The 21,686-nt window shown below is 47.0% G+C and overlaps 1 protein-coding gene across 4 annotated transcripts in view; it reads left to right on the top strand.

Annotated features, from left to right (window-relative positions):
• Positions 1-21,686, top strand: part of CSMD3 (CUB and Sushi multiple domains 3) — a 1,198,342-nt gene that overhangs the window by 1,037,698 nt on the left and 138,958 nt on the right. For all 4 annotated transcript variants that reach the window (XM_050940462.1, XM_050940461.1, XM_050940464.1 and 1 more), the window contains 3 exons: positions 2,137-2,282; positions 16,048-16,128; positions 17,977-18,090. In XM_050940462.1, coding sequence (XP_050796419.1) covers positions 2,137-2,282; positions 16,048-16,128; positions 17,977-18,090 — 341 coding nt within the window. The remainder of the gene's footprint in view (positions 1-2,136; positions 2,283-16,047; positions 16,129-17,976; positions 18,091-21,686) is intronic.

Genomic DNA, 21,686 nt, shown 5'->3' with positions numbered 1-21,686 from the left:
TGAAGGATGTTTAGTTTGGAAAGAGGAGATTAAAAGGGGACAGGATAGTGGTCTTCAAATACTTGAAAGACTGCTATAAAAAGATGGAGAAAAGTTCTGTTTTGCCACAGAGGACAGGACAAGAGGTAATGGGTTCAAACTATAGCACAGCAGATTTAGATTAAATCTCAGGAAAAACTTCCTAATGGTAAGAACAGTCAGACAGTGGAACAGACTGCCTAGAGAAGTTGTGGAAGCTCCTTCACTGGAGGTTTTCAAAAGGAGACTGGAGCCATCTGTCTTGGATGGTATGGATACATCTTGGCAACAGATTAGGCTTGATGACCCTTGTGGTCCCTTCTAACCCTATAGTCATAGGCGGCGGGTTATATGTGCTCGAGGTTCCCGGGCTCCAGTAATATTCAGGGTCGGGTGCCCTGCTCCAGCAATATTTGGAGCTGGGTCTCTCCCCTGGCCCTGCCTGGATCGGGTCCAGGCCCCTGTGGGTCTCCTCCCACCGCCCCGCCGCATCCCTGCCTGGAGCGGGTCATGGCCTCAGCCCCCGCGGGTCTCCCCACACTGCCCCGCCGCATCCCTGCCTGGATCGGGTCCTGGTCTCCGCCTTCCACCTCTCCCCCTGCGTCCCCCCCTCTACCGCATCCCTGCCTGCTTCAGCTCCCAGCAAAACTGCTGTCTGCTGCCCCAGGGTCCTAGCGCCTGCCTTCTGGTAATGGCAAGACAGGCTGCACTTACCCTGCTCTTCTGCCCTAGCCCTGAGCCTCTCCAATGCCCCAAACCCCTCATTCCCAGCCAGAGCCCTCATCCCCCTGCACCCTAATCCTCATCCCCAGACAGAGCCCTCATTCCCCTGCACCTAATCATCATCCCCAGCTAGAGCCCTCATCCCTCTGCACCCTAATTGTCATCCCCAGCCAGAGCCCTCATCCCCCTGCACCCTAATCCTCATCTCCAGACAGAGCCCTCATCCCCCTGCACCCTAATCCTCTGCCCCAGCCAGAGTCCTCATTCCCCTGCACCCTAATCCTCTGCCCCAGCCCTGAGCCCCCTCCCCGCAGCACGAACACCTCATCCTCAGCCCCAACCCTCATTCCCCTGCACCCTGAGCCTCTGCCCCAGCTCTGAGCCCTCCCACATCATGAACCCCTCATCCTCAGCCCCAACCCTCATTCCGCTGCGGCCTGATCCTCTACCCCAGCATGCACCACCTCACCCTTCCTACACCTCCACCTCCAGCCGAGCCTGCACCCAAACTCCGTCCCAAAGCCTGCACCCCTCACCCCCTCCTGCACACCCACCCCATGCCCCAGCCCAGAGCCTGCACCCAGCACCCAAACTCCCTCCCAGAGCCTGCACCCCTCACCCCTTCCTACACCCCCACCACCAGCCCAGAGCCTGCACCCAAACTCCGTCCCAAAGCCTGCAGCCCTCACCCCCTCCTGCACACCCACCCCCTGCCCCAACCCGGAGCCTGCACCCAGCACCCAAACTCCTTCCCAAAGCCTGCACCCCTCCTGCACCCTAATCCCCAGCCCAGGACCTGCACCCCAGACCTCCCCCCTGAAACCCCGCCCAGAGCCTTAGGCAGGTGAAGGCGGAGTTTGAGGGGGCGGAGTTGGGGGGCGGGTTCTGGGTACCACCAAAATTTCTAAAAAATTGCCTCCCATGCCTATGGTTCTATGATTCTATGAATCAACAGAAAATGTGTGGTTCCTCTTCTGTAATACTGCTAGAAATTGATGGGAGAGGAACAGCAGTATGGCCTATGAGTCTAATGTCCATATTTGTCATCTTGGCTATATAAAAGTGAGTGTGTTTCAAGGCAAAAAAGTACCACCCGAACCCAGCCGGATTGAGGATACCACAATCTGCAGGAAGAAAATAGAGCATTTATTCCAATAGGTAGTAAATGGAGAAACTTATATTCAGAAATTCTGAAGCACCCTAACATATTTTTTTTTAGAAAACTTAAATATATGCTCATTTTAGGATAGACAAAAATACCGCATTACACCTAGAAAAAATGACCCACCTAGCAAAAATGTCACATAATCTCTCATCATTGCACATTTACCTACAATTAATGGTGAAACCTATCTTTAATATTACTTTTCTTTTGATGTTTTTTTTTTCTTTTAGGGATGGGCCAGACCAAAGTTCTCCTCAGATTGGACAGTTTAGTGGCAACACTGCTTTGGAGTCTGTCTACAGTACTTCAAACCAGATTCTCATCAAGTTCCACAGTGACTTCACAACAAGTGGTTTCTTTGTGCTAAGTTATCATGGTAAATTCCATAAATGTATCTATATTTATTGATGATTGTATAGTTGAAGCTTAAGGAAAAATGTTTTAACTTTCTGTTATTAAAATAAATGTTAAGTCCTTTGGAACAATTAGTTTAATTTTTGTTAATCATTGAATGTTTACCACTATTAATAGACAAGCAAAGAAGATATACCATGAACACATTGTCAGTACAAACAAACAAACAAAAAGAACCAGTGAACCTTCCAAAATCTAACATCTAGTTCAGGTTAGACATAAATATCTCTTTATAGCTTCCATTGCATTAAAAGATGGGGTCCAAAATGCAAGTTATTTTAAATTGTGTGTGATCAGTGCAGTTACACCAGCGCTGCAAGTGATAACAAACTAAATTCAGTTACATGGCTTTATCCATCCTGTTCCTGTGAGAAGAATAAATGGAGACCTATACCTGTATTGACCTAGAGGCTGCCAAATCCTTTGCATATTTTTTTATTTTGAAATGTAAGGGAATATGTTTTTTGTCATAGCAGCATGCCTGTATTTTTATGGAATTTACAAAAATTTACTTCTGCACCAAGAACGTGCCTCTTGGGAGTGCACATCTTGGTACCAGTAATTCCTAAAACCTTCTAGAAATCAGGAAAGGGTGAGGGGAGTTCATATACCCTCACACAGACGCTAAGTCTTGTGTCAGGTTTCTAAGGGACATTAATTTCCTATCATGATAAACAACAGATCTCACAATTACCGCTTTCTAGAAGTTGCAGTGCACTTCTGTTTCTTTTTCCTTGTCAGAATTTCTATTTTGTAGATCAATTTTACTTATAATGAATTAATCTGTGTTAATGAATAATCTGTGTTATAATGAATTAATCTGTATTAGTAATGGTATTATAGTTAGAAAAAAGCACTTCCATAAAGAATAATATATGATTCAAATTCAATTAAAATCAGATGGAAGTGATTTTGGTAGGCCAAAGGACATATTCAGAAGGCCCTGCAGAATTCCTGTGTCATTTTGCAGTCATTTTTTATTCCTCTCATTCTCTCCCTAAATGAATGCTAACTCTAAATCATGCAGGTTTTATACTCTACATCCTATCTAGCATCAGTATTTCCAAATTCTGATGTTAGTTCTCTGTTCCCTCTTATAGAGCCCTTGCCCAACCCCTAATCACCCTAACCTTGACTACTGCAGCCTCCTCATCTTTGGCCTCCACGCCTATATTAATTCCATCCAGGATGATTTAGCAAATTGTCAAGGTTCCTTCCCCACTCTGAACTTTAGGGTACAGCTGTGGGGACCTGCATGGACACTTCTAAGCTTAATTACCAGCTTAGATCTGGTATCGCTGCCGCCACCCCCAAGCACTACTTTTTTCCCTGGGTAGTCTTGAGGGACTTCTCCCATTCCCTGGTGAACACAGACCCAAACCCCTTGGATCTTAAAACAAGGAGAAATTAACCATCCCCCCTTCTTTCTCTCACCAACTCCTGGTGGATCCAGATCCAACCCCCTTGGATCTAAAACAAGGAAAAAATCAATCAGGTATTAAGAAAAAGGCTTTTAATTAAAGAAAAGAAATGGAAAAGAAAAACCCTCTGGGAGAGATTAGCATACCAGCTACTCTTATAGACAACAGATTCAAAACACAGAGGATGTTCCCCTGGGCAAAAACTTTAATACACACAAGATTAGCCAAATTTGATAATTCCCTTAATGGTACCAAGACAAGTTACAAAGAAAATAAACATAAACCTATTTATCTCTTTCTATAACTTACTACTCTGATAAGAGGCTGGTTCCTTGATCTTTTTCACTCTGAAACTGAGACTCTAAACAAAGGAAAACTTCCCTCCTTCCATTTGAAACATCTTGTTCTCCCATTGGTTCCTCTGGTCAGGTGTCATCTAGGTGAACTTCTTAACCCTTTACAGGTAAAAGAGGCATAAACCCTTAACTATCTGTTTATGACACAAATATTCATCAATTTTTTCTGATGCTCTGACGATCTTCTGTCTCTCTTCAAATCCTCTCACTGGATTCACCTCAAATTCCTCTTTAAATTTAAGTTTCTTGTGCCCAAGTTGGAAGACCTGGTGCAAGTTAACTCAAACCTACATCTCCATTCTCATTGTCTTCTACCTATTTCTCTGCCCCATCTTCCCATAAATAAAGTTGCCTTTACCAGTGTAATATATGAAATAAAGTTATGTGTGAAAGGGATGGGAACTGTTTAAATTGCACGTGACCATGTCTAATTGTAAAGTGACTTTCAGGGGCTTCCTCTTGCTGCCCTCTGTTTATTTCTCTTACTGTGCATCTAGACCACACCTTTCAACTGACAGGGCTTAAATGTGGGCTATGGTGTTTGATGGAGACCAAGACTGAGACACACAAAATATTTGTCATATAACAAAGTTAAAACACTAGAACTAATCCCTTCAGGACAAATACCTCTTTCTGTATCTTCAAGTTCATGATTCTTTCTATCTGCTGTAAATAATTTGCAACAATAGAAGTGTAGGGATACCAAATTGGTGTGGAATATAGGTAGTTTTGAGAGGTATGACCTAGATTCATTGCTAAAGGCATTTAATCATAGTGGACCCAAACCTGTTCTTATTAAAGGACCAAATTATGACTAAGTGAGCACACTCGCGTAAGAACAATGTGGTATGTTACACTCTTGGTCCAGTTACCTGTACCACAGGTAGCAGCATGGGGGGGTGAAGCAAGCTTCAAGGCGCTTCTAGAGCCTCCCTTTGCACAGGAAGACAAAAGGGAGTAGAATTGGTGGGAACTGGCTGGAACCATGCCTCTGCTCTCAATGCATAAAGAGCATAGCTGCACTGTCATCTATTAAGAACAGAAGCAATACCTATATTTTCATAATATTTGTTATTTATATATCTACTGTTATATTCTTGTCAATATAGATGATAGTAGCATCCAAACCCAACAGAGGTTCTGTTCTGCTAGCTGCTATACAAACACATAGTACAAAATAATCCAGGCCAGCTCCTCATCTGGTGTAAACTGCAGTGACACCAGTGACTTCAATGAAATCAAGCCTATATATATCAGCTGAGAATCTAATCTATAGGTTTTTAGTCTGTGTGAATTCAAGAATTTCCAAATCCTGATGTTTTTGGAAAGTATCTGGTACATGGCACTGATAGTCAAATTGGAAACTAAGCCTTCTTACAGACCTCCTTTTTAGAAGACTTATTTGTATTTTTTTGACTGCTTCAGTTTTGCAATCTTGACAGTTGCATTGTAGATTCTGTGTCATGCACACTGTCAGGAAGGGTATGCTTGGCACCTGGATAAAGAGGAACAATACAGCAGTGGCAAAGCTGAAGTTGCTAATATGTATTTACTTATCCTTTGTACCTACACCATATAATTCCGCATGTTCACTGCATTTCCTTTATAAGGAATCCTCATGATCTCTGACAAATCTACGGCTGAGCTTTCACAAAGCTTGACAACTTCTCAACAGGAGCCATTTGTATACAAACATCAGGATATCTTTGTATATGATCCTGCATTCCTTGCAAACAAACTCACAATTGAGTGAATAGGATCTGGGGTGAGGACAAGGAGAAAAGTAGGGTATTGGGCCTTTACAGTATTTCAGTATGACACAATAAACCAGTAATTAGTGGGTACAGCTGAGAGTAAATCTGCATAGGAACCGTTTGTGGTTCCCTGATTATGGGGCTAGTTTTCTACTGTTGCTCCTCCCTCTATTAATTAGAGCAGGCTCAGGGTTACTATAAATTATACCAGCCAGTAATGGGTCCTGGGGAGCATTACATTGTCTGGAGATTGCCAGAGCAATCCACCAAAACTACGAAAGGACCGTGGGGCAATTTAGAATGGGGCAAGAACCCCATGCACCCACAATTTATTGTGAGTTAGGTCTAATACGTTTTGTGTAATCATAGCATTCATTTGAATTCTGACTGCCAGTAACATGTTGTTTGAAGTAATGGAAAGAGTTTGAAGGTGTGATTCTTCACTGCCTCGTACTTTCTACCTGTGCAAATTGGTTGTGAACCACAGTTGCTGGCTTCTAATTTTCCCTGGGGGTGCTCAGTCCCACTCCACACCTTACCCTAAGCTCCCAACCCTACCCCCATGCTTGGCCTGGCCCCCAACTCCACATCTACCTCCAAGGGTTTATCCCCTCCCTGCATCTTCCCACCTCCGCTCCACTGCCACCCTGCCTCTTCCCTGTCTCTTTCTGCCCCCTCCCTTGAGTGTTTCCCATCTCTGCTCCTCCCTGTCCCTGCACACCACGGAACAGCTGTTCTGCATTGTTGAGGAGGTACTGGGCCACTGGTGGATAGGAATGGGGGAGAGAGACGGGAGCTTGGCTGCTGGTTGGTGTTAAGCACCCACTAATTTTCTCCAGGGATGGAGAACACAGGGAGTCAGCGCCTATGCTGTGAGCAATCTCGTCTAAAACTGAATGATAGTGTTTTACACTGTTTTACACTTGCATAGATTAAATGATTACAAAAGGTGCAAGACCCACAAAAGGTGAATCAGATCTTCCAAACTGTAATTTTGATGACACTGAACCTAGAGACCTAAGGTTGGAGCCTGCAGTCTTAATATAAGCAAAACTGCCACAAAATACATATTTGCCTCTAATAAGAAACTGGAAAAAAATAACTAATTGATATATTATTTTTGTGACAGTTTCCATCAGGACCTCACCAGGACACATGGTTTGAGAGAACTGTCCTCCTCTGTTTTGAAACTGTTAATATTCTTTCTAGTAGGGAAAAGGCGTGGCTTGAAAGTGGTACCAATATTGCCATCCCCACCTGTCCAAAAATCATGTATCAAGCCATGTTTGTTTTTTTGTTTTTGTTTTTTTTAGTTATGAGATTTTTAAAAAGTAAAATACATTTTGTTTTTTTGTTTTTTTCTTTGTCTTATGTTTTCTAAGCCTTTGAGGTACACTCAACTCACATTTTTCAAGCTTTTTTTCCATAACCATGAGGTCTAAAAGCTTACTTCTTAAATGAAATCTGAGAATCTCATGTAATTGTAATATATTGACTCCAGGAGATGGAGCTTTAAGTAAATCAGGAGTCGTCAAAACTGTGGTACTGGCTGGTATTGAAGACTTAATCTCAGTTGCACAGCAATTGATCTAATTCAGACTGTAGTAACTTTAAGTAAAATTTTCAAAAGAAGTTATGTGAATTAAGAGCCTTTGTACTACTGAGTCTCACTGAGGAGACTTAGACTTCTTGGTGCATAAGGCCTGGTGTACACTTAAAAAATTAGATCAATCCAGTTATGTCCTTCAGGGTTGTGAACAAATTTCATAAGCACCACAGTTAGGTGGATCTACCTCCCTCCTTCCCCACCCCCAGTGTGGACTTAACTCCCTACTAGGTGGACAGAAGAATTCTGTTGAACTAGTTACCACCTCTCAGAGAGAAGGATTAACTACACTGATGGAAAAATCCCTCTGTTGATGTAGAAAGCATCTACACAAGGGTGCTACAGCAGCATAGCTGCAGCACCTTAACTCTGCTGCTGTATCCGCTGTAGTGTAGACATGACCTAAGTCATATTTGAAAATAGGAATTGTGCTCCTAAACCACATAATTTCTTTTGAAAATTTTACTCTTGGTCAAGTACAGATGACTGAAACTACTGTTAACCTGCTATGGGATGAAAGCCCAAACTGAACCAACCGATCCATCCCATAGCAATGCAATAATTGTATTTCATTGCATATAGGTTCTTATGTCACTCTTAATATAGTGGTATCTGAGTGCCTTCCAGTCGTGCTTTAAACTATGTGTCAAAAATCTGTCAAATATTATTAATTCTTTCTCTCTCTTTCTCATCTTCTTCCAGGGGACAATTGTGTGTGTAGTGTAGGGTTTTGTTTTACATGTACTTATTGCTATACATTTGATAGAGAAGCCTGAAGAAGTGTCTTACACTTGGAGCAGAAGGTGGTAAGGTTCTTCTTTGAGTGCTTGCTCATATCCATTCCAAGTAGGTGTGCGCGCGCTGCGTGCACGTTCGTCGGAAGATTTTCTACCCTAGCAACACCCGGTGGGTTGGCTGGGTGCCCCCCTGGCGTGGCGCTGCTATGGCACCGAATATATACCCCTGCCGACCCGTCCGCTCCTCAGTTCCTTCTTACCACCCGTGTCGGTCGTTGGATCAGTGGAGCGCGGCTTAGCTGATCTCCACTTCCCTAGCTATTCACTCATTCTAGTTCTATTGTGTATATAGTTTTATAGTTCTAGTTAACACTTTTAATAACCTTTTGTAACCCTAGTTAGTGTATATAGTTCAGAGGGTTGGGGATTAACCCCTTCCCCTCTCCCAGTGCCCAGGCCCATGCCTGGTTCACCGGGCTTCAAACCGTGCTTGGCCTGCCGGTGGCCGATGCCAACGGGAGACCCCACGACTCCTGCCTGAAGTGTCTGGGGGAATCCCATCTGACAGATAAGTGCCAGATTTGCAAGTCTTTCAAGCCGCGGACAAAGAAGGAGCGGGACTTTCGTCTAAAGCAGCTCCTAATGGAAGCAGCCCTCACTCCTCTGTCTTTGGCACAGAGCACTGCACAGTCCGCACCGGGGAGAAGTGCCTCGTCGACACCGGAGAGCGCCGGCACCGCCAAGATGCCCCGGCACCAACCGTCACCCGCCCAGAAACCAGCCCGGCACCGCTCCCTCTCCCCACGTGCCAAAAAGGCCAAAGCTCCTGCGGCTCCAATATCTACACCGCAGTCTGAGCAGCAGCTGAAACTGAGTCGCCCGGCACCAACAGCTGCCACGGCACCGGCAATCTTGGCACCGTTGATTCTGGCCAGGCAAGAGCCGTCGAGTCCGGTGCATGACAGCTCCCCGGCACACGCCAAGGTCAAGCTTATTGTTCCCACCACGCCAGAGACCTTTTCGCAGGCGAGGGAACTCATTGCCCTAACGGAGCCCACCCTGCCCCAACCCCCGGTGCCGCTGGTGCAGGTTATTGCATCAGCAGGGAACTCTGCCTTAGTCAGGCCACCTTCCATTGACGCCGCAGGCAGGCACCACTCGAGATAGAGGTCTCGCCAACGCTCCCGATCCCGCCACCGGTCCCGATCTCGACGCCGCTCGCAGTCCCGGTACCGATCTCCTTCTCGGCACCGGTCATACTCGCGGTACCATTCAAGATCCCACTCTCCGGACCGATACTCCAGACGGTGGTCCAGCTCCCGGCACCGTTTGCGCCGCAGCCATTCCCACCGCAGAGCTTCAAGATCCCGGTCGACCTCCCAGCACCGCGCCGGTCGCAGATCCCAGTCAACCTCTCGGCACCGGTACGACTCCTGGTACCGCTCTCCTGTGAGGCATGACGTTCGATACCCTACGCACAGGGCTCCTCCTCACGTGCACTCTGCTCTGCCATGGCCATCATGGCACCCATCTGAGTCTTCGCACACTGATAGCGTCGTATATGAAGATTCAGAAACGCAGAGCCATGTCCTCCAGGAGCCTCAGGGCACAGAACAAGCACCTCAGTGGTCCTTCTGGACGCCTTGGCATATCACCAGGCCCAAGGCGAACCCACGGTTCCATCTCATTCTGCCCCGTCGGAACATCGGGCACCAGAGGCCACTGTTAGCCGCCCTCCTCCAGTGGGTATGGACGACTCGGCTTTTGCGCCGGATCCTCAGGTGTTCCAGGATCCTAAAGCTCCTCCAAAAGAGGAGTCACTCAACGAGCCAACCGTGCCAGGTCTGTCGTCCTCCTCTTCGCCAGACGAGGCAGTAGCTGGTACTTCTACATCGGGCCCACCCCTGATCAACCTCCGAGCCACCAGGACCCTCTCAGGCGAGTTGCCTTAAACATCAACCTTCAGGTGGAGGAGGTCCCGGAGGTGGAAGACCCGGTCATAGACATACTGTCGGCGGATGCCCCAACTCGCGTGGCTCTGCCATTCATCCGTTCCATCCAGGCCAAAGCAGACACCATTTGGCAATCCTCTGCGTCTATCCCTCCCATGGCCAGAGGCATGGAAAGGAAATACTTGGTACCCTCTAAAGGGTATGAATACTTATATACCCATCCTCCTCCATGCTCTCTGGTCGTTCAATCTGTAAATGAGAGAGAGCGCCATGGCCAGCAAGCCCCTGCCCCAAAATCACGGGAGGCTAGAAGGATGGATCTACTGGGGCGTAAAGTTTACTCCACCGGAGGCCTCCAACTGCAGATGGCTAACCAACAGGCTCTGCTCAGCAGGTATAATTATAATACCTGGCAATTGGTGGGTAAGTTCGCTGAACTGGTCCCACAGGACTCCCGCCCGGAATTCCAAGCCCTTCTGGAAGAAGGGAAGAAAGTGGCACGGACTTCTCTGCAGGCCTCACTCGACGCTGCTGTTTCGGCGGCCAGAACCGTGGCCTCGGGGATTACAATGCGGAGAATATCATGGTTTAAGGTATCAGGTCTACCTCCTGAACTGCAACACACTATTCAGGACCTTCCTTTTGATGGTCAGGGCCTTTTCTCTCAGAAAACAGACCCTAGACTCCAGAGTCTCAAAGACAATTGCGTCATCATGCGTTCCCTCGGGATGCATACTCCGCAAACCCAACGGAGATCCTTCCGTACCCAGCCTCAACGCCCTTATCCTCCGCCCAGACCACGACAAGACTTTAGCAGGAGGCATGGTCGCGGGAACCGCAGACGGCAGTCCTGTTCCCAAAGGGGCTAAAATAACGGTCCCTCCAAACCATCAGAGGGACCAAAACGAACTTTTGAAGGTGCGCCTGAGAGCAGAGCACCAGTCCTTCCCCAGGATCCTCTTCAGTTTTCCAACCGCCTTTCCTCCTTCCTCCCTGCGTGGGCCCAATTAACCTCAGATCGTTGGGTCCTACGCACGGTGGAATTTGGATACCACCTCCAATTTATTTCGCTCCCTCCCCGTCCCTCTTCAGGGACCCCTCTCACGAGCAATTCCTCTGGCAAGAGGTTCGTACGCTCCTCTCCATCGGAGCTATAGAGGAGGTACCGGAGGAGTTAAGGGGCAAGGGGTTTTACTCCTGATATTTCCTAATCCCCAAGGCAAAAGGGGGTCTCCGACCTATCCTGGACCTATGCGGTCTCAACGTCTTTCTGAAGAAGTTGAAGTTGTGCATGGTGTCCCTGGGGACCATCATCCCATCCTTGGATCCCGGAGACTGGTACGCTGCTCTCGACATGAAGAACGCATACTTTCACATCGCCATTTACCCTCCGCACAGACGGTACCTGCGGTTTATGGTGCGCAACCAACATTTTCAATTTGCGGTCCTCCCTTTTGGTCTCTATACTGCCCCGCACGTGTTTACAAAGTGCATGGCTGCAGTGGCCGCCTTCCTCCGCCGTCGACGTATACACGTCTTTCCTTATCTAGATGACTGGCTTATTCGTGGGACCTCCAAGGTTCAAGTCACCAGGCATGTTGCTATCATCACGGACCTATTCGAGCGGTTGGGCCTGATGATCAATCTAGAGAAGTCTACTCTAGTGCCCACTCAAAGAATAGAATTCATCAGGGCCATTCTAGACTCCACACTCGCAACAGCCTGTCTTCCACTACCCCAGTTTCGGGCACTAGTTTCGGTCATAGAAAGCCTCCAAACTTTTCCGACAACCTCGCCCCGCACCTGCCTCAGCCTTCTCGGTCACATGGCCGCGTGCACTTTTGTAACCAAGCATGCCAAACTACACCTGTGTCCCCTTCAGACCTGGCTCACCTTAGTTTACCGCCCCGGCAGGGACGCTATAGACATGATCGTCACCGTTCCTCAGAGCATCTTAGGCTCCCTCAACTGGTGGCTAACACCTTCCCTGGTGTGTGCAGGGATGCCGTTCCAACTGAGACAGCCCTCAGTGTCCCTAACGATGGATGCGTCGTCTCTCGGCTGGGGGGCACACCTAGGCCATCGTCGCATGCAAGGTCTCTGGTCACCTCAAGAACTAGCGTTGCACATAAACGTTCGCGAGCTGAGAGCAGTTCGCCTCGCATGCCAGACTTTCCAACATCATCTGCAAGGCCGTTGTGTTCTAGTACTCACGGATAACACAACAGCAATGCACTACATAAACAAACAGGGAGGGACTCGATCCTCCCCCCGTTGTCAAGAGGCGATCCAACTGTGGGAATTTTGCATAGCCCACTCTATAGACCTTGTAGCGTCCTTCCTCCCAGGGGTCCGGAACACTCTGGCAGACCATCTCAGCAGATCCTTTCCCTCCCACGAGTGGTCACTCCGCCCGGACATTGTACATTCCATCTTCCAGAAGTGGGGCTTTCCCCACATAGACCTATTTGCTTCCCACAACAACAGGAAGTGTCAGAGGCTTTGCTCCTTCCAGGGTCTTGCCCCAGGCTTAATATCAGACGCCTTCCTAATCTCTTGGGCGAACCATCTGCTTTACGCCTTTCCACCTTTTCTGATGGTGCACAGGGTTCTTGTAAAGCTTCGCAGGGACAGGGCTCGGCTGATCTTGATCGCCCCTGCGTGGCCCCGACAACACTGGTACACCACATTGCTGGACCACTCAATAGCCAACCCAATCCCCCTACCCCTTCATCAGGATCTGATAACGCAGGACCACGGCAGGCTTCTCCACCCAGACCTACAATCCCTCCATCTAACAGCGTGGCTCCTGCATGGTTGACCCAATCGGAGTTACGATGCTCTGCCCCGGTGCAAGAGGTACTCCTGGGTAGCAGGAAACCTTCTACGCGGTCTACTTACTTAGCCAAGTGGAAACGGTTTTCCTGCTGGTGTCACTCGCAGAATGTTGCCCCTGTGGAGGTTCCTATCCCTACTATTTTGGACTACCTCTGGTACCTAAAACAACAAGGCCTCGCTATCTCATCTCTGCCAGTGCACTTGCCGGCTATTTCTACTTTCCACCCCGGAGAAGGTACTTACTCTGTCTTCTCCTACCCTATGGTCTCGAGGTTCCTCAAAGGCCTGGAGCGTCTATACCCCTTAGTACGATGCCCCGCCCCTTCCTGGGACCTCAACTTAGTTCTGACAAGACTTACGCTCCCCTCGTTCGAGCCATTGGCAACCTGCTCACTTCTATATTTATCATGGAAAACAGCCTTCCTTGTAACCATTACATCGGCTAGGAGAGTCTCTGAGCTTCGGGCTCTTATGGTGGACCCGCCATACATGGTGTTCCACAAGGACAAGGTGCAGCTACGCCCGCATACGGCGTTCCTCCCTAAAGTAGTCTCGGCTTTTCATCTCAACCAGGACATATTCCTACCGGTCTTCTTTCCCAAACCTCATACATCTCGTAGGGAGCAGCAGTTACATTCGCTCGACGTCCGTAGGGCGCTCGCCTTCTATATTGACCGTACGAGGCCCTTCCGCAAAACGCCCCAACTCTTTGTTTTGGTGGCGGACCAGATGAAAGGTCAGCCCCTCTCTTCTCAGAGGATTGCGTTCTGGGTAACTGCGTGCATCCGCACTTGCTACGAGCTAGCTCATACCTCTCCGGGTCATGTTACCGCACATTCTACCAGGGCCCAGGCCTCATCGGCCGCCTTCTTAGCTGGAGTACCTATTCAGGAGATATGTCGAGCAGCTACGTGGTCTTCAGTACACACCTTTACTTCCCATTATGCCCTGGTGCAGCAGTCCAGAGACGATGCAGCCTTCGGCTTGGCAGTTTTGCATTCTGCAGTTTCTCACTCTGACCCCACCACCTAGGTAAGGCTTGGGATTCACCTACTTGGAATGGATATGAGCAAGCACTCGAAGAAGAAAAGACGGTTACTCACCTTTGTAACTGTTGTTCTTCGAGATGTGTTGCTCATATCCATTCCAAAAACCGCCCTTCTTCCCCACTGTCGGAGTAGCCGGCAAGAAGGAACTGAGGAGTGGACGGGTCGGTAGGGGTATATATTCAGTGCCATAGCGGCGCCACGCCAGGGGGGCGCCCAGCTGACCTACCGGGTGTTTCTAGGGTAGAAAATCTTCCGACGAACGTGCACGCGGCATGTGCACACCTACTTGGAATGGATATGAGCAACACATCTCGAAGAACAACAGTTACAAAGGTGAGTAACTGTCTTTTTGTGATGGTCTTTAGTTCCTGTGGAAGTTCATTTTACAATTTGGGACTGGCCCCTAAGGAAGTTCTGTCATGTGCACCAATATGACCCTTTACCCTTTGTGTAGAAAGCTCCATTGTACCCGAGAAGCAAAGTTATTAAGCTTGATCTTCATCCAGAAACTTTAAATGATCTTTTAGATGTGGGTGGGGCAAGGGCCTTGAGCACCTTGAGGATAAAGATCAAGATCTTAAACTTGAATCAATATCCTATGTGAAGCCACTGTAGGGACTGGAGAACAGGCTGTATGTGCTTGTGGTAGCCAATCTTAATGAGGAGATAAACTGCAGCATTCTGGACTAGTCAGAGTTTCCTAAAGACTAATGGCTTCATGCCCAGGTATATTGTATTGCTTTACTCCAGACAGAAGATGATAAAGCCATGTATAACTGTGGCTAGATCATCGTTTGCCAGGATGGGACTATGTCTCCTAACCAACTAGAAGGAATTGACTCACTGAGTTGACCGTTGTGGGTGTTCACCTTCAACAAGGAGACTGCACTATTGTTGAAAACTCTTTATCATGCTTTCTTCTGCCCACCAGCATCTCCTCTGTCTTGCTCTGGTTCAGCTTCAACTAGCTGCTCTTCATCCATGAGTTGATCTCGGCCAAGTGTTGGGCCCTCTTGATGGTAGTGATGTGGTTATGCGTGAAAGATAGGCAGAGCTGTGTGTCATATGCATATTGCTTGCACAGAAGCCCATGTCATCTGATCAGTTTGCCTAGTGGCTACATATTGATATTGAACAGGACCAGAGAGAGAGAACTGATCCTTCTAGTCAACAAGGTAAAAAATAGCTTCCAAGCATTACTCAAAATCTACATAGTGAATAAAATCCTGGCTCCTTGAACTCAGTGGCAAAACTTCCATTGATGTCAATGCAGCCAAGATTTCACCCAGTATTCTTAAGTGCATTTGTATTTGCTAATATTGACATACCTAGGAAAATTCCTGGTCTTGGGATACTGCTGTGCTGCCTAAGATGTGACAGGGATCTAGAGAAAATATCTAAAATGGTTGAAGTCCTTTCTGGAAGGTTACATCCAAAGGATAATGATGGGAAAATACACGTCTGCCATTGCCCTCCCCGCCCCCCCCCGCCCACCTCACACACACACACTTGTAGGAGTCCCACAAGGATCAATTCTCTCTGTGGTCATATTCAGTATCTATCTATATGCATTCATTTTCTGGGATATTTCACACCTGAAGAAGCTGCTTCATAATGGTTATTGTACCTTTGAATGGAATAATGTTTTACTCTTGAATGGGCCTTCATTTAAGATGGTCTCATGATAGGAAGTGTTTGGGTTAAAAACACATTTTGCTAAGCAAACTGTGAATTAAACATTTGTGCTTTGCAGACAAGATTAGTTCCTTGCAGATAATTCACAAGTACCCATGATCTTCCCAGAATATGTGTGAGCAGGATTTTGCCATTAAGACTAATCTGAAATCTTTAACGTGGGAGATCCTTTCTTCATCTTTGCATTCTTAACATTAAAACTCCATGTATATGTTTGTTAGATTCCACTGAATTTTCAATGTGAAGCTATATATATTGTTTATTGTTATCCTGTGAATTTGAGCAACATATTAATCACAATACCTTCTGTGTTTTGTAGCCTATCAGCTTCGAGTATGTCAACCTCCACCAACTATACCAAATGCTGAAATTTTGACTGAGGATGATGAATTTGAAATAGGTAATGTCTGTAAAAGTATGAACACTAACATATTTCAAGGAGAGTTCACAAATACATTCACATTTTTAAAGAAAAATGTTTTAAAAGCTTTTCTTCCTTCTTGTACTTGTTGAATCCTAGTAATAATAATAATAATAATTATTATTATTATTTTATTATTAGTCTCACAGATGGTACTATTGAAGGACACAGGAACTGCTTCTCAAATACCTTTTCCTAAAATGTATTTATTTGCAATATTCTAATAAAGTCTGTGGCAAATTGCCGGTACTGTTATGCTGGGTCTCACGCTTTCTCTTCTTTGGGGAAGGTTCAGGGCACCATTGCTTGCCTCTGAACTGATATTTTAATTACCCCACTAGTGTCCTTGAGGAGGAGAGTGGAGAGGGAGGGACCTGGGCCCACCCTCTTCTCCAGGTCCCAACCCAGGGGCCCTGAGGTTTGTGGTGAACCACTTGAACTAGCAGTTCCTTCCCCTGGGCTACTTCCCTCTCTTGCCCTTCAGCTTGTGAAGGGGCTTCTTGCCCTCCTTCTACACAAGCCAGGTGCCCCTTACCTAGGGTTTGTTGTGGATTTCTCAGCCCACCGCAGCACTCCTCCAAACTTTCCTTTTGTCTCTCTTCAAAACTCTTCTTTTCTCCAACTCCTTCAAACTGCTCTCTGCTCCAGCCAAACCTTCCTGCTCCAGCTCCCATACTGTCGGCTGAAGCAGAGGTTTTTATCACATGACTGACTGCTGGTGCTCTAATTGGCTTCAGGTGCTCTGTTTGACTGCAGGTGCTCTAGTTAATCTATAGCAAACCTTCCTCCTCTTTCAGGGAATAAGGGTCCCTGCTAACACTCTCCTGCTGCCCTCTGGCCATGCTGTATCACAAGTCATAAACTCTCAAAATGAATTTTAAATATAAGCATTTTTTTAAAAAATAGTTTAGTTTAAAGGGTTTTAAGCCACTTTGAGAAAAAAAGAACTATCAACTGTTGTGTTTATTATGTACAGAGTATTGTGTATATATATCTAAATGACTGCAACTTTTAAAAATAGAGTTAATATTAATATTTTCCCCAATTTTTTGGGTTTTTGGTGTTGGTGTATTTTTTTAAAAATAAATTGAAAGAGGTGCTTGAAATAAATTTCCATGAGTTAGGAAAAATAAACAGAATGGAGAAAACAGGACTTTCCAACTGAACATAGTTTTGGAGCTGTCTAGGTTTTTTGTTTTGTTTTGTTTTGCTAGTTGTTTAATATATGTATGTATGTATGTGAACCACAGATACAGAAGTTTCTGTTTTGAGTCTGTCCATTTTGCCTGAATAATTAGTACCATTATCCTTTTAATTAATACTTTGACAACTACCCAATAAATTATAGAGATTTAAAAGTCTACAAAAGTGTGGGTTGCTCAGAAAGGTAACGAAAATCAAAGGTAACAAAAATCAAAGAAATAATCATGCTAATACACCTTTACCCCAATATAATGCAACCCGATATAACACAAATTCAGATATAATGTGGTAAAGCAGTGCTCTGGGGGGTCAGGGGATTGTGCACTCCGGTGGATCAAAGCAAGTTTGATATAACGCGGTTTCACCTAGAACGCGGTAAGATATTTTGGCTCCCGAGGACAGTGTTATATCGAGGTAGAGGTGTACCATGTTTGGAAACTGTGATAAATGTGCTACAGTTTGTAACAGAATGCTTATTTACCACATTTCCTCTCCAAAATCAAAGCTTTTCATTCTAATGGTCATATAGAACATTATATAAGGCAATAAGTGTACTTCGTTAACCAATACTCTTTTCAAAACTAAAAATTGATGTTTAACCATTCTCTTCTTTTTATCAAATAGGGGACATAATAAGGTACCAGTGTCATCCAGGCTTTACATTGGTTGGTAATGAAATTCTAACATGTAGATTGGGAGAAAGACTTCAGATGGATGGAGTGCCACCTTCTTGTCAAGGTTTTCTATTCTTCTTATTATGTATTGCTTTTATAATGTACTAGCTGAATGGTGTTTGCAGAACTAAGCTTTGCTTTTAATTGACATATGGAGTCATACTTATAATCTTTCCAACCTTCTCTCTGTATTTCCTGTGTTTCCAGGATGGTGAATACCTTAGAGAGTACTGTAATGAGATTATCTTTAATGATCTATGATATTTAATGAGTTTTTAGTGCTACCCACAATGCAGTGCAGGTTGAAGGTAAATTGGTTATTTCACAATTCATGCTCTAAGGTGGAAGTGGGCAGTCTAAATCAAATAAATACAACTGAATTTGTATCTCAATATTTTTTGAAGTATGTAATAATATACAAAAATTATTAAGGAAATGAATAGGTTGATGTAAATAACTCATAATACAAATAGCATAGTGGGAATGAATAACACCATAAAATGTCATTGTTTTAAGTGAAAGAGTCATATAAGATGCTTATTTTGAATTTTATTTTGTTTTACAGCATGTTGAAGTGTATTTGGTTTTGCTCTTTTGCTGCAGTGCATAAATATCACATCATCACTCCATCGTTAAGTTAAAGCTAGATTGTAAACCATTAACTTATCCTAAATTAAGCTAAACTTTCTTACCTTTGACATACATGATGTTATACTAAGTCAGAATATTTTGGTGACTTTTGAAGGTAATTTGAGATGGCTTTTGTGGGATTTAAAAGGTTATACAAATGAGGACTTGTTCCACCTTTTATATAGTTTCTCTAGGGTTATGTTTTTTTCTGGTCAGTCAGGGGTGTTTGGATGGAAAGGAGTTTGCTCATCAAATATGAATAAATAGAAACTCCACTGTAACTGCTCTGGATTGAAGACTGGTGTCTTTGAGTAATTTCAAATGAATAGTAATATAGGTCAGATTGTGGATGGCCCCTATGAGCTGAGTGGGAGAATAAGTGTCCAGAAACCATGACATGGACATGATATGAGAAGATGAATAGAAAGGAATAGGTAAATCCCAAAGAGCCTTCCCTCTACACTTTCATTGCTTACAAAAGGAGAAGACACAGTAGAAGTGCTTGCACTCAGAGAAAACTCCCATTGACTTAAATTGACCATGAGTGAACCATCCTAGAGAATATTTCATCCAGTGCACATGACTTCTCTCAAAGAAACATAATTCCTTATCAAATTCCATGAGATGGTTCAAAAAAATCCTACAGACATTTTTCAAATACATTCTATAGGACTTTTCTATAAGGAGTGGAGTACTGACCTCTACAAACTCTTAAGCATAGACCTTTTTCTCAGAATGCATGAGGTAGGGATGTACCCCAGTATGGTTATTCTGCTCTCTGCGTCCTTGCACAGTCCCAGTAAGGGACTTAATTGGGGCCCTGCAGTAGGGTGATTTCCAGGGCCGGATTTACACCTTCTTCTTCGAGTGATTGCTCATATCCATTCCAGGTAGGTGTGCGCGCCGCGCATGCACGTTTGCCGGAAACTTTTTACCCTAGCAACTCTAGTGGGCCGGCAGGTCGCCCCCTAGAGTGGCTCCACTATGGCACTAGATATATACCCCTGCCGGCCCACCCGCTCCTCAGTTCCTTCTTACCGCCGTGTCGGTCGCTGGAACTGTGGAGTGCGGCTTGCTGTCCTTCACGTACCTAGCTCTCCTGTACTCTGTTCATAGTCGTAGTTGTAAATAGTTTTATAGATAGTTCGAAGAAGTATATTAGTTAGTTGTTTATTATATATAGTTGTTTAACTTGTTCGCGAGTGGGCCGTTGCCCTTCCCGGCGCCCGGCACCGGGCTCATGCCTGGTTCGCCGGGCTTCAAGCAGTGCTCGGCATGCAAGAAGCCGATGCCGACTAGCGATCCCCACAATGCGTGCCTCAAGTGCCTGGGGGAATCGCACATCAGTGAGAAGTGTCGTATATGCAAGGCCTTTAAGCCTCGCACAAAGAAGGAGAGGGATCAAAGACTCCGCGTTCTCCTAATGGAAGCGGCACTGACTCCGGCACCGGCGGCGCAACCGGCCACTTCTACCCCGGCACCGGACCACGCCAGCACCGGCAAGACTCCCCGGCACCGTCCATCCCCGGCACCGGGAGCTGATCCAAGACCCTCAATGTCTGCAACACCATCGAGGCAGGCTCGAGTGGAACGCCCGGCATCCACCTTGGCCACGGCACCGCCTGCAGGGCTGCTGTTGACTCCGGGTCCGGAAGGTCCGTCGAGTCCAGCCCCTCCTAGCTCCCCCTTGAGATCAAGGGTTGAGCTGTTAGTCCCATCTACGCCGGAGACCTTTGTCTCGGCACGGGACTTGATAGCGCTCACAGAGCCATCGCAGCCTCAGACCACGGCACCCCCAGGACGGGTAACCTCTAGAGGCAAACCGATGCTGAGAGCGCTGTCTCCGGAGTCCCGGCACCGATCGCCCAGGAGACGTGAACGCTTGTGCTCGGGGCGCCGCTCGCAGTCCCGGCACCGTTCTCCCCAGCGGTACCGATCGCACTCGCGGCGCCGGTGAGCATCTGCGCGGTCCCGGTCTGGCTCTTCTTACCACCGGCACCGAGACTCTAGGAGCCGTTCACCTCGGCGTTCAGCTCCTCGGTCGACCTCCCGGCACCAAGTCGGTGGTAGGTCCCGATCCCGGTCGACCTCCCGGCACCGCGTCGGTGGCAGGTCCCGGTCCCCACTGCCATCCCGGCACCGCGCTGAACGAAGGTCGCAGTCCCGCTCTCGGCACCGACCTCGAGGCAGATCCCAATCCGGATCCCGGCACCGACTACCACGCCCTTCCCAGTCCCGATCCCGGCACCGATACGAGTTGCGGCACCGAGGAGAGCGTCAGAGTCGGCATATAGAGAGGTCTATCAAACTGGCTCAGCGCCTCCGTGGCCTTCAAGGGAACCATCCGTGTCCTCTCAGGCAGAGAGCGCCTATGCGTTGGGCCAGGACAGACACTCGGCCCTGTTTCAGGACCCTCCACCTCAGGAACGAGGGCCTCAACAGTGGGGGTTTTGGACACCATGGGCATACCGCCAAGTCCAGGGTCCACAACATATTACTCCCCGCCCTGTGGCGCAACGCAGGCCACCTGAGGCAACGGTGTCTAGACTCCCTCCCTCCCCGGAAGCAGAAGACAGGTCTAGCCACCAGGACCCAGAGCTCCCTCCAGTGACGGAGGTGCAGCCTCAGACAGAACCCCCCGTGGACGCTCTGTTGCCGGGGGTTTCCTCGTCGTCTTCCCTGGATGAGGCAGTGACAGGTACCTCGTCCTCCAGCCCTCCCCCTCTAGATCTTAGGGCACACCAGGACCTCCTCCAACGAGTGGCACAAAACCTGGACATTCAAGCAGAGGAGGTCTCTGAAATCGAGGACCCGGTGGTGAGCATCCTCTCCGCCGATGCGCCCACCAGAGTGGCCCTGCCTTTTATCAAGACTATTCAGGCCAACGCCGCTACTATCTGGCAGTCACCGGCCTCCATCCCTCCGACCGCTCGAGGAGTGGAAAGGAAGTACATGGCCCCCTCGAAGGGCTATGAATACCTCCACATTCACCCGACACCCTGCTCCCTTGTGGTCTAGTCGGTGAACGAC

The sequence above is a fragment of the Gopherus flavomarginatus genome, chromosome 2 (assembly GCF_025201925.1).
Source record: "Gopherus flavomarginatus isolate rGopFla2 chromosome 2, rGopFla2.mat.asm, whole genome shotgun sequence".
Lineage (NCBI taxonomy): Eukaryota > Metazoa > Chordata > Testudines > Testudinidae > Gopherus > Gopherus flavomarginatus.
The sequence above is the reverse complement of the archived record's forward strand: the minus strand, read 5'-3'. Positions and strand labels throughout refer to the sequence as shown.